The sequence below is a fragment of the Callithrix jacchus genome, chromosome 7 (assembly GCF_049354715.1).
Source record: "Callithrix jacchus isolate 240 chromosome 7, calJac240_pri, whole genome shotgun sequence".
Taxonomy (NCBI): Eukaryota; Metazoa; Chordata; class Mammalia; order Primates; family Cebidae; genus Callithrix; species Callithrix jacchus.
Genome location: NC_133508.1, coordinates 41,272,877 through 41,286,266, shown reverse-complemented (window position 1 = coordinate 41,286,266; position 13,390 = coordinate 41,272,877). Strand labels below are relative to the sequence as shown.

General features: G+C 57.1%; 1 protein-coding gene across 8 annotated transcripts in view; it reads right to left on the bottom strand.

The window, feature by feature from the left end:
* Positions 1-13,390, bottom strand: part of PRDM16 (PR/SET domain 16) — a 355,130-nt gene that overhangs the window by 27,889 nt on the left and 313,851 nt on the right. For all 8 annotated transcript variants that reach the window (XM_078330119.1, XM_078330124.1, XM_078330122.1 and 5 more), the window contains exons 5-8: positions 12,847-12,949; positions 6,019-6,226; positions 3,471-3,618; positions 2,719-2,872 (exon numbers count right to left, since the gene is read on the bottom strand). In XM_078330119.1, coding sequence (XP_078186245.1) covers positions 2,719-2,872; positions 3,471-3,618; positions 6,019-6,226; positions 12,847-12,949 — 613 coding nt within the window. The remainder of the gene's footprint in view (positions 1-2,718; positions 2,873-3,470; positions 3,619-6,018; positions 6,227-12,846; positions 12,950-13,390) is intronic.

Genomic DNA, 13,390 nt, shown 5'->3' with positions numbered 1-13,390 from the left:
GTGAGCTCCTTGGTGGGAAAGACATCACTAGGAGTGACACCCCCTCCATCTGGCCAGCGAGGTGGGGACCAGGGCTTCCTCCATCTGCCCGCGCCATGGCTGCCCCAGCCAGCAGGTGGACATGGAGCCTGCCCGTGAGCGCCTGCACCGCCGTGACCTCTCCTGCAAGCGGCTGACTGTTCCTAGAAAGGGCCCTGCTGTTTGGACTCCCTTGCTTGTTTGTAAATTCTCCTCTCCAAGCCTGAAGACCCCCTTTGCGTGTGCACCAAAGGATGCCTGTCACGTCCTGGGAGAGGCTGGGGGTGCCTCACCTGCGTCTGACCTGATTTCTAAGTGAATGAGACCTTCATACGTCCAGTCTGGCCACGTCTGAGGTTTTCCTTTTAGCTTTATCTCCTTAGCCAAAAGCCAAGCCACAAAGGTGAGCCTGGAGTGTGGACAAGAGGTCCAAGAGCCGCTGAGGCTGGGCAGGGCAAGCCGGACTTCCCTGTCCTGTCTCCACCACTCGGGGTGGGGAACATTTGCAGCATGGTGGGAGCGGTGGGCTGGAATGCCCGGGGTGCTGCAGCTCCTGGACATTTGTCATTAATACGATACAGTGGACTTTAGAAAGCTTGTCTGCACGCCCGAAAAGGCAGGGATGTTTCAACCTAGGTACGATGTTCCTGCTTCTGAGCTTGCTACCGAGCTCCAAGCTGTCATCTGAGGTGCTCACTGGTGCTGCTCTCCCAGTGGGAGTCACTGCATCTGGGGACAGTCATGCCCCTCCCCCGGCTCCTGCCCAGCTTGCCCCATGCTAGTTTCTCCCAGAGGGAAGGGGTGTTATTCGGCAGGGCACTGGAGCCAGGCACACATCGGGCATGCTCCTACTGGGAGGTCGGTGGTCAGCAAATGGGAAAACGGCACTTGTGGAGTGGCCGGAGGGCAGAGCTCCTCCTCCCCTTGGTTCCCTAGCTGGAGGGGGCGAGAGGTCCAGGTTAGGCTGGGGCTGAGTCACCCCTAGCAGGACAGCTGGACGACGGGGCTTGTGCGGTGGGTGGGACAGGCACAACCCAGGTGCTGACAGGGGCCTGGCTGGCTGGTGGGCATTGGTCAGTGCCTGAGTGGCCCACACTGGCAAGAACACCTGAGCCCAGGTTCCCAAGCTCCCAGCAACCCCCTCTCTCCACACGAATGCCACAGAGGCTGGAAGGTTCAAATCACCCAGCCCCAGGCCAGGAGCCAGGCCTCTGTAGCTAAAATCTGGGATCCAGGCCCCTGGAGCTAAAATCTGGGAGCCAGGCCCCTGGAGGTAAAATCTGGGAGCCAGGCCCTCTGGAGCTAAAATCTGGGATCCAGGCCCCTGGAGCTAAAATCTGGGATCCAGGCCCCTGGAGCTAAAATCTGGGATCCAGGCCCCTGGAGCTAAAATCTGGGATCCACAGCCCAGCCTGGAACTCATGGTCACTCAACGTCTTGTAATGTCACCTTCCTCCTATGTCAGCTGGACACAGAAGGGCCCCTCCCCAGGCTTTTGTGAGGATGCCATGTGAGAAGGCTTGGGAAGCAGAGACTCGATGCAGGGCTCAGCTGATAGGAGCCTGCAGGGGTTTCTGACCTCACTGAGAATCAGGGTCAAAGTCCCTGCCCTGGCCCACAAGCCCCCAGGACCTGGCCCTGGTGACCTCTTACCTCTCTTTTATTTCTATTTCCTTAGAGATAGAGTGTTGCTCTGTTGCCCAGGCTGGAGTGCAGTGGCGTGATCTTGGCTCACTGTAGCCTCAACCTCCTGGGCTCAAGGTATTCTCCCACCCTTGGTTCCTGAGTAGCTGGGACCACAGGCACACACTAGCATGCTTGGCTAATTAAAAAACTTTTTTTTTTTTTTTTTTTGGTAGAAATGCGGTCTTGTTATGTTGCTGATCTCGAACTCCTGGCCTCAAGTGATCTTCCCATCTGGCCGGCCCAAAGTGCTGGGATTACGGGTGTGAGTTGCCGCCTGGCCCTTTCTTCTCATCCCCTCACTCATCTCTCAAACACACCCTAGCCTCGGCCTCTATGCTCACAGCTCCCTCTGAGCCTCCTCCACAGGCGCCTAGGGCTCACTATCCTTGTGTCTCTGCTAGAACGCATGCCAGGCTGCCAGCCCGGCCCCCTGTGAGGCTGTGTCCTGCAGAGCCGCACGCGGAGCCGTGCCTGCCACCTTGCTGTCTCCTCTGTTAGTGTGTGAGTCCCCTAAAGACAGTGGCTCTTTAATTCAGTGCGGACCCTGCAGTGGAACAGCACTGGGCACACACTGGGCCCCCTAGAGACACTGCCCTGACAATCCCCATGGGCATCTGCGGGGACTGTCACGTGCACGCCCTTCTGGAGCTCAGCAAGGGCAGGGAGTGAGTTTAGGGGACAGTAGTAGCCACAGGGAGGGAGGGGCCAGCTCCTTCTGCAGGGCCCTGGTCCCTCCCATCACACACTGGTCCCCTCCAGCCCCTGTGAGGTGAAGCAAGGGGAGCTGTGGAGGACGGCAGGATGGGGGGCAGGAGGAGTGAGGGACAAACGCCAAGGGTGCCTGCCGGGGCCGGGCTGCACGCAGCAGAGATGTCAGAACCTACCAGGAGTGCTCTCTAAACAAAATGGGGTCCCCTGGATGTGGGGAGACCTTGGGGGATGGCACACTTTGGCCCGACCCCCATGGCATCTGTGCACCCAGAGGGCGGGCAGCCAGGCTGGGCGACCACTTACATATGAAAGGTTTCACCGTGCTGTGGATATGTTTGTGCTGCTTGAGGCCGGATGATGTGGCAAAGGTCTTCCCGCAGTCGGGGCAGGCGTGGGCCCGGGCACCCACGTGCTGGGAGCGAATGTGCCGCTGAAGGTTGCTGGGGTCCGTGAACACCTGGAGAGAGGGATGCTGTGGGCTTGTGCCCCACATGGACACCTGCCTGGTTGCAGTTCTGGCTGCTGGACAATGGCCACAAGGGCAGGGCCCTGTCTGTCTTTCTTGCCACATTTCTCTCTGCCCCAAAAAGGCCGGGACAGGTCTCTGCTGTGGCAGCGACCCACTGGATGGCCTTAGGTGGGCCACAGAGCCTCCTTGGCTGGCTTTCCTCCAGACCAATTCCTGAACTGTGGACCATGAGACTGCGTGAGACAGGGCTACAGAAAGCATTTTCAGTGGTGGCACTGTGGCCTTGGGGGGCTGGGGTGGAAGCTCACCCCCGCCAGCCTCTTCCTTCCACACTGGCAGGAGGGCAGGAGCTGAGCCCCTAGCCTGGGTTCTGGTCTTGCCCTGATCTTTCTGAGCTGGGGCCTCTATGTCTCAGGGTCACAGTCTTCCCTGAGACTTCCTTTCTTTCCTAATACCACACAAGGCCTGTGTGACCCCGGGGCCTCCAACCCGCTCCGCCGTGCTCTATCTGCAAGTGGGCCAGGGATGTAAGGAGTGTTGGGGCTCCTGCTGCGTTGGGGCTGGGACGGGCCCGCCCGGGTGTTACCTTCACGCAGTTTTCACATTCAAAGCGTTTGCCACTGTCGTGGGACATCTGGTGGCGGATGAGGTTGGACTTCCAGTTGAAGGCCTTGGGGCACTGGTCACACTTGTATTCTCGCTCCTCCGTGTGGACGACCATGTGCTGCTCCAGGCTGTGCAGAGGACCGGGTCACTGCGGGGCCCAGCTGCTGCCCTCTGCCCAGGATGGGGACCCCAGCCCCACAGAGCCTGTTCCCAGCGTCCCCTCGGGGACCCCACCACACTGCAGGGGGATCAGGGCTGTGCTGGCATCTCCCTGTCCACCTTCTCTCTGTGATGGCCTGGGGTGAGGGGCAGAGGCAGCCTTCCCCTCAGCAGATGAGGAAGCCGGTGCCTGGAGAATTCCATCCCTCACCCAAGACCACCCCAGGGCAGCCAGAGGCAGGGCTGGACCCCAACCCACACTCCCTGGCTGCCTCTCAAGATGGTCCTGGCCTTGAGGCTAAGCTTGGGCCTAAGAAAAGGAGGGTTCAACATTGGCATGAACCCAGGAGTGGGGCAAGGCCCTGAAACCCAAGGATGCCCCTCTGAGTGCTGGGCATACACGGGGGAGGCAGGCCAGGAGTCACACAGGGGTCTCCAGGTGACATGAAGGGTGCAGAGCACAGCTGCTCGGAGGGGCCCCTCCACTTGGATGAAGGAGCCGCTCTAATTTCCGGCTCTCGGGGGACCCCCGGCTTCCCTAGTCCCAGGGATGACCGTTAATCTTCATGAGCAAAGCAGTGATATATCACGGCTCGTTAATTACGGGGCCCAGCCATCCATTCAGATCAGAAACGCCTGGTTCCCGAGCATCAGGAGACTGTATCTTTCCCCCTGTTGTTAATTGTGATTTATGTGTTTATGTAAAGAAAACATGGACCCTCTTGAGCGGCGTTTACTGGGAAGGGCCGCAGTCAGGATTTGCCCAAGCGCTTATTTTCTCCTTATTTTCTCAGTCGTCTGTTCCAGGTGGAGGGTTTGCTGTCCCCGGGGGGCAGCGCAGGGGTGGGCGGTAATCCCCAGCAATCACATAGCCGGGTAGTGGCCTGATGGGCTTTGCTCTGACTTTGCGAGGCTGCCCTGGAGGAAATCCTCAGAGGCAGGAGGAGGGGCCCATGCTGGAAAAGTCTCCCTAGCTCCTGCAGCGCTGGAGTGAATGTCCCAGTTTCACTCCCCACAGAGACCAGGAATCTTGCCTTTCTCCGGGGTCACACAGGTCCCCAAGCCCATCTAGGACCCAGATCCTGGCTGCTGCCTGACCTCGGGGCAGGGGAGGGCCAGCGTGGGCCTGCTCCTGTCTCTGAAGCCCCTCCTGGGACAGGCGGCTGCCACTGTGGGGAGCAGGGCTGGTGGCCTGGAGATAGGGTGCCCCTTCCTACTCCTGCCTACCGTCTGGGAAGGAGTTGTTTGTGTGTCAGGAGGGCGGGGCCAGCATGAATCCCTCTGTGGCGGTGGTGGTGGCGGTGGCGGATGCTGCCACCTCCATCCCAGTCTGGGACCTTGCTGCAGAAGCACCCTGGGCTGAGTGGCTCTAGGTCACAGGCTCTGGCCTGGGTTTCTTCTCCTTTCTAGTTTCTTCCTGGGGGGCAGCCCAGGTGGTACAGGGCCCCGAGCCCAGGAGATGGTTTTCTGGGGGCCCCAACATTTGTGGTCAGAGCCAGGGGACACCTGCGGCTCCAGCCACGTGCTCCTGCACCTGCCCTGCCCACAGCACCAGGCTGCCAGCCATGGGGGCCTGGGCACATGTCCCCAGGGCATGTCACACTAGGGGGCCCTTTGTCTCCACCTGTCAGGGAGGGTGAGGCAGGGGAAGGACAGGGAGGGAGATTGAGGGGAGGGAGACTGAGGGGAGGAGGCTGCAGGGAGAGGCTGAGAGGAGGGAGACTGAGGGAGGGAGACTGAGGGGAGGAGACTGAGAGGAGGGAGACTGAGAGGAGGGAGACTTGGGGGAGGGAGACTGAGGGGAGGAGACTGAGGGGACGAGACTGAGGGGAGGAGACTGAGGGGAGGGAGACTGAGGGGAGGAGACTGAGTGGGGGAGACTGAGAGGAGGGAGACTGAGGGGAGGGAGTCTGAGAGGAGGGAGACTCGGGGGAGGGAGACTGAGAGGAGGGAGACTTGGGGGAGGGAGACTGAGGGGAGGAGACTGAGGGGAGGAGACTGAGGGGAGGGAGACTGAGGGGAGGAGACTGAGGGGGGAAGACTGAGAGGAGGGAGACTGAGGGGAGGGAGTCTGAGAGGAGGGAGACTCGGGGGAGGGAGACTGAGGGGAGGAGACTGAGGGGAGGGAGACTGAACAGGGGGAGACTGAGGGGGGAGACTGAGAGGAGGGAGACTGGGGGGAGGGAGTCTGAGAGGAGGGAGACTGGGGGGAGGGAGACTGAGGGGAGGAGACTAAGGGGAGGAGACTGAGGGGAGGGAGACTGAGGGGAGGAGACTGAGGGGAGGGAGACTGAGGGGAGGAGACTGAGGGGAGGAAGACTGAGGGGAGGAAAATTGAATTCGGGGAGACAGAGGGGAGGCGGCGGCACCTGTATTTGTTAGGGAACATCCGCTCACAGTCCTTGCACTCGTGGGCTTGGCCGCTGCCACCACCTAGGCCCTCAGGCTTGAGCTCCTCAGCCAGGCCCTCGTAGAGCGCGGCCCCCACCGAGCTGCATGAGTACTTCTTGTGGCGCCGCAGGTCCAGCTTGGATGGGAAGAGCTCGTCACACTCGTCACAGCGGAACGTGGACTCCTCTGCAAGAGAGAGAACCAGGCGGCGGTGAGGGAGCCGCAGACCCCGCCCAGGGCCCTTCGGGGGCTCTGGAGACCAGGCCCCTCCCTATGGTGCCCCCGGGGCCTGCACCCAGGCTGGCCAGTCCTACTGTGCTTCCTTCCAGTCTTCATCTGGGCACCCAGGAGCCTGCCCTGGGAACCGGCCCGGGGAGACATCAGGGGCCAGCCCTAGGCAGTACCAGAGGCCCCCGTCTGTGCCTCAGAGGGAGCCCCTTGCGGCACTCGGCCCTGCCTGTGCCCCAGGCAGCCACTGTGGACTGAAGAAGGCCCGGCACTCGGGAGTGGAGGAGGAAGCCGGGCCAAGTGCTTTGTTTATGAATCAGGAGAAAAACGATGACAGCGCTCCAGTGCATATAATAAATTATCGTCATCAAGGTCAAACAAATTAAAAGGGGGGCAGCCATTATTAAGCTTATGAGGCAGCATCCTGACCGGCCTGCCAAGCCAAACAGTCGGCCGGGAGCTGTCATCCTGGTGGGGGGGCGCCGGTCCCCGCCTCCCCTGCCCGCAGCAGCCTTCCGCCTAAGACAGGAGGCCCCTCCCCACAGGACACCTCGTCCCGCACAGCTCTGGAAGGAACGCTTATGCTGAGCTCTTTCCCAAATGAACCGAAGGCTGCTGTGTATGCACCAGGGTGTGAGTGCACGGGCGCAGCTGTGTGCGCATGCAAATGTGACCGTCTCAGCACAGCTGCATCCATGTCCCTGCACCTCTGTGTGACGGTGTGTGCATGTTTACATGCTGACACCCATGCTTGTGTGAGCCGGCATGCGTACTCATGTGCATGTGTGTGAATGTGCCTGTGTTTCGGCATGCACCTACATGTGTGAATATTTGTGTGCGTAGGTGGCTGTTATGTGTGTTGTACGTGTTTTATGTGCACAAATGTGCCTGTGAACATGTGTGTGAACAAGCACATTCTGTGTTTACCTGCTTGTGTGTGTACGCCAAGGGGTGTTCAGTTGTGCACGTGTGAATATGCGTGCACGTTTGTATATGAATGTGCATGTGCTAATGTGCATGTTTGTGTGTGCATGTGATGTATGCGTGTGATGTGTGTGTCCATGTGATGTGTGCATGTGATGTGTGAGTGTGATGTGCGTGTGATGTGTGTGTCCATGTGATGTGTGCATGTGATGTGTGAGTGTGATGTGTGTGTGATGTGTGTGCATGTGATGTGTGTGCATGTGATGTGTGTGTCCATGTGATGTGTGTGTGCATGTGAGTGTGATGTGTGTGCATGTGATGTGTGTGTCCATGTGATGTGTGCGTGTGATGTGTGTATGTGATGTGTGTCCATGTGATGTGTGCATGTGCATGTGAGTGTGCGTGTGTGTGATGTGTTTGTGCATGTGATGTGTGTGATTGTGTGTGCCTACATGTGATGCGTCTGTACATGTGTGTGTACATGCCATGTGTGTGCAAGTGATGTGTGTGGTGTGTATATGTGATGTGTATGTGTGCATGTGTGATGTGTGTGCATGTGATGTGTGTGCACATAATGTGTTTGTGCCTGTGATGTGTGTGTGCATGTGATGTGTGTATATGTGTGATGTGTGTGAGTGTGATGTATGTGTGTGATGTGTGTGTGCATGTGTGTGCTTATAGGAGTGTGTGGGGCATATGCACACACACAAAAACTGGTGCAGGGAACAGCACTGAGCAGAGTCTTCATGAACTTGGTCTGAATGTTGGTTCAAAGGCCTGAACCTGAGGATTGCTGAGGCAAGGAGATGGGGGCAGATGGAAGAGGGCTGTCACTTCCTGTCCCCTCCCTGTGTCGGAGAGACCACCATGGTCATGGGTCTTTCTGAGTCCTAAGGGAAGGGCGGAGTGCTCTGCAGACTGGGCAGTACAGGGTTAGCAGAAGTGGCACCTCCTTGCTGACGGGAAGCTTCCCTGCGCCTAAGGGTGGAGACGCCGGTATGTAGCCTGGGCCACCCCAGCACCCCTGGTGGGTCCTCAGAGCCTGCCTCCCTGAGCCTCAGGTGCCCATGGTGGAGATTCCAGAGGACGCCAGACCTGAGAGACTGCAGCAGGCACACTGGATGGCACGCCCCCTCGCCCCGCAACCAAGACGCAGATGCTGGCTTGCCAGATGTGACTTTCGGTGCTGTCTTTGGACAGAGGTAAGTATCTGTCAGAGGGGAAGGGCTGCCTGGCTGAGAAGTGTCCTGGGGATGTGTGCATTGGGGGTAACTGGGCAGGCACCACTGCCAGTCACGATGCGCCAGACACTTCGGATTCATTTCTAGTCCCAGCATCCTGGCCCTGATTGCTGACCTGAGCCTCAGGAAAGCACTGGTTTGGGGGAAACAAGATGACGAAGGGAAAAAAGCCAGAGGACGCCCAGAGCCCTCAGTCACTTCCAACAGGGCTGTTCTCCATACCTCAGCTCTGGCCTCCAGGGCGCGGAAGGCTCCATCCCAAACCTCTCTGGGAAAGCTGCTACCTGGAGCTTACCAGACACTCACTGAACAAACCAAAGCACCTAGGTGCTGCCGGGAGGGACCCTCAAACAGGATGCACACAGTAGGAGGAAGTGGCAGGAAATGCTCACCCTTGAAGTCTATAAAATGCCACCTTGAAATGCGACTCAAGCCTGCAAATTCTTCAAAAAAGCCCACTGTGCAAATGACATGGTGGCAAGGCTGGCACCTGGGGGCTAGTGGGAGCCCCATGGGGTAGGTCCTGTCTTAAGAACATAAGAGAATCTGGGCACTGAAGCCTCGCCTCAGTCTGCGTGCACCCAGGTGAGTGCTACGGTATCTGTATGCCTGCTTCAGAACTGGCAAACTGAGGCTGGGCGAGACTGAGTCACTTGTCCAAGGAAGAGGCGTATGGCGGGGGGGGGGTGGGCGCTGCAGTCTGCCCGTGGTTTGGGAGCCGAGGAAGCAGGGCTGGCAGGGACCCAATTTCCCACTGAGGGTTTTGGGGAAAGCAAGGTGAGCCTGTGAGTGAGGGGGTGCTGGATGTCACCTCTCTCAGGCCTTCCCTTGTCTTTGGAAACTGGGATTTTCCCTGGGAACAAGGTCTGCAGATCCGAGCCCCATCTGCGGCAGGACACAGCAACCCGCAGAGCCGGGAAGCTGCCTGTGGGTGGATTCCAACTTCCCCAGGCTGGAAGGAGGCTGAGATGGGGCCTCCAGCCAGCATCGTGATCCAGTTAGAAATGCCAACTTGTATTTCACTCTTTCTGGACCCACTGAAGAACAATCGCAGAAGTTGAAATTTGAAAACAAAGACAAGAAGAAATGCCGACCCCACCCCCTTGTATTACTGACCAACTTTTTTCCAGTTCTCATTTAGAATTTGGGATGAAAACAAAAATTTCAACGGCAAATGAGAATTCAGTCTGATTCTCACTTCACCGCCTTGGAGGGTGCCCTGAACGTGTTGGGGCTGACTTCAGTGGCCATCCCTGCCCTGCTGCTTCCTCTCCCCAGCCCTCCACGGACGGAGCTGGGCCCCCATCGGAGGACAGAGTCCTGTTCCATCGGGGACAGGACACACCTGAGTCTGGCCCGCCCCTACTGGGTGGTGTGGACGGGTCTTCACCTGGGCATCTTCCAGGCAGGTAAGACTGGCCCTGAATACACCCCTGGGGCTCGAGGAGGGGTTCCGAATTGGGGGCAGAGTTGATGGCATTTTCATTTTCTCAGCACAAGAAACTCTGTTTTAAAGAAATACTGAAAGAACATATCCTATCCTGATGCTATTTCCCTTCTTCCTATCTCTGATCTCACGACCTGGCTGGCTCATACGCTCTGTGCCCCACGCACTGCCTCCTCTTGACCTCTTTTGGAGAGAGGAGAAGCAAATCGTTGTGAGGCTTTCTCAAAAGAAAAGCATATTGGAATGGAAGTGACTTTCCTCATTGTCTCCCAAGAGCAAAAAGTTCTCACGAAAGAGAATTCTTTCCTCTCCATTGTAAGTGCAAAACCAAAACACTAAGTCGCATGCCTCTGAAAGTGGCTTCCCTGTGGCCTGAACCACTTGTGTGAAAATGGGCCGTGCATTCCTGAGAGCTGTGGCTCGGCAGAGGGAACGGGGCCAGCCCAGGGACTGCAGGGCAGAGAGGCTCCGTTCTCCCGAAGCGGGCTGGCCCCCACGGGCCTCCTGTGTCTTTCTAGCTGCCTGAATGCGGTCTCCAGCCAAGCCCTCTTCTCCCAACAAAAGCACAAAACATAGTGAGTGGAAATGGAACTCTCTTCATTCGGCGGGGGTGCGTGGGGCTGGGGCACGGCATGGACCCGTCACCTACATCGACTGAGCCAACGCCGTGGCAACCTCACGTCTTGTTTGCCACATCTATGCCTTGCTGGCCTATCTGAAGTTCCATCAGCAACTTTGATGGCAGAGCAGGAATGTAACAGAAAAATAAATCGGTGCCTAATGGCCCCGGAGAGCCGAGGGGTTCACAATTACACCGCGTCTATGTACTAATCTACCAGACTCGAGGCTCAAAGGAGCTGGAGAGCCTCCTCCAAGTCCCTGCAGTGATAAGGGGCTGGCTGCGTGGAGCTGAGGCTGGGATAAAAGATTTTTTATGATAATTATCTTAGTGAGGAACATTTTTGCATTTTCTTTCTGTGCGATGCAGAATTTAGCTGGTGGGGGAGGTGGCCATTGGAGAGGCATGATCTTGACAGGAAAGAGCAGGAAAAGTCAAATATTTGATGTTGGGCCATTATGTGTGGAAAGCAATTAGCCCACAAATGTTGGATAAATTATTAGGAAAATGTAGACCCAGGTTATTTAATATCAGGGGCTGGAGGTGGGTGGGGAACAGAAATCGAGGTTTTTAGAAAACCATTTGGAAGAAAGAAATTTCATTGTACAAATGAAATTCCATCGTCAAGCACTCTCCTAAGCCAAGTAGATTCGACTCTCGGCGTTCTTGTGCGCTAAGATTCACAGATCTTTTCAACAATTATTTTAAGGAAAATGAGACCTTCCCCTCGGCTACCCAGATCTCGGCAATTTATTTTTCTTTTCTCAACGGCCTAATTAAAACCAAACTTTAGAGGAGAGTACAGATAGAATCCGGCTCATAAGACTGTCCTTCTGTGGTCACTGGGGACATGACGGTTACTGCACCAAAGAAGGAGCCCGATGGCTGGGCCTCGCTCAGTGCTGGAAAGGGTAAATTAAGGCAGAGCTCTCCCAGCCTGGTCTCGAAGCCTTCCTGCTAATTCCAGCACCATTCTGTCACCGTGAAATCAGAGTGGCTCCTTAGAGAAAGGTGCAGTGAATGGCATTCATCATTAAGCCTTGTGTGTTTGGAGGGGAGGTCAAAGAAGCCAGGAGGGAAACTCAGCCTCCCCCCACCCCCGGGCTTCAGCACCAGGAGGGAAACTCAGCCTCCCCCGGGGCTCCAGCACCAGGAGGGAAACTCAGCCTCCCCCCACCCCCGGGCTTCAGCACCAGGAGGGAAACTCAGCCTCCCCCGGGGCTCCAGCACCAGGAGGGAAACTCAGCCTCCCCCCACCCCCGGGCTTCAGCACCAGGAGGGAAACTCAGCCTCCCCTGGGGCTCCAGCACCAGGAGGGAAACTCAGCCTCCCCTCGGGCTTCAGCACCAGGAGGGGTCACCCGCTCCGGAAACGGCCAGGAAGGAGCTCCCGTTCCTGTTCACTTGTGGGGTCTCACCCCAAACAAAAGCAGCGAGGCTGGAACCCTGGAGCCATCTGCTTGGAGGAACAGGCTAGGAGCTGTGGGGCCAGGGCCCCGTGTGGGAATGAACGTGGAGGCAGGAATGAGCCTGTTGGGAACGCATCATCTGTGTGGGACTGGAATTTTCTCAGGCATCCTCTCGGCTGTACTTGGGTGTGAAGGAAGGTGACAGGGAAACTCACTTGTCACATCTCTACTCAACAGAGAGGGGCCGGCAGATCGAGGGAAAAGGAAACTCGGAAGGCTTCCCGAAGCCCTGTCAGAAGAGTGGGGCAACTCCACATCACTGTGAGAGCAGCCTCAGACCCGACATCATCCCTCCTGCTGGATGAAAGTGCCCCGAACACTCGCTTCCCTGGGACTTTCGCTGTGGATGCCCATCACTTCTCAAGATACATATGCCGTCATCCACACTCTGAAATGAAACTGAAACTTTCCACACCACAGAGAGCTCTGGGCAGCCAGAAACGCTTCCAAGCTGAAAACTGACTTGGTGTGTGTTTGTTCGTTTGCTTACGTACAAACGGGGAAAGCAAAGGCTGCTGTTGCTAAGAAGAGCAATAGCCAGAATAAAACATAGTTTGGAAAATCACCTGGGACCCTAATGCTGCAAAGCTGTAATCCACCGGATACAAATTTGCCCCTTGCCCGAAGCCCTTCTTAAATTCTGGGTGCAGCTCCTGTGCCCCAGGGAAGAAGAACAAGAGAGCCTTTATTTAGGTTGAGCCTTTGTGGGGGTGGGCAATTCCTGCAAAAAACGGGGCCGGCCAGCAGTTGGGGCCTCCTGGCCCTCATTAGGTGGCATGAGGGGATGAGAGGCCCTGGGTCCTCCCAGGCATCTTCTCCTCTTCCGGGTGGGCTGGGGGCTTCCAGGGACCGAGGCCAGTTTCGGGGAAGGGGTCTTACCATCCAGGTTGGGCGGCACCGTGCCCATCGGGTAGACGCCTTCCTTCACGTGCACCAGTAGCTCTTCACCTGGCTCGATGTCCTTGATGACTTTATAGTAAATCTAGGAAGCAGAGACCAGAGGGCAAGGCTGAGTGTAGTTCGTGGGTGTCTGCACGGCTCTCAGTGCACGCCCAGCCCTCACCCTGCGGACGCAGGTCGGCCTGCACTTGGTTTTCCTCTGGTTGCCACCAAGAGGGTCCCCTCTGGAACTTTCACAGAGTCTGTGCAGAAGGAGATGCATCCCTATTTTAATTTGCTTTATCTGGATATTGATATTGATAAAGGGGGTGGCAAACTGAACAGGTAGGACCCAGGTCAGAGTTCCCAGCTGGGGGCATCCAGGGGACAGGGCAGAGCCCGGCTTCCACCAGGAGCCCACCTGGGTAGATTCTCAAGTTTCTTTTGTTCAATTTTGTGTATGTAAGCGAGATACCCGTTGCCGGTGTGGGGTGAGGGGGAGCTTGGGGTGTGGAGTGAATTCGGTTGTTTCTGAAAGTGGCCA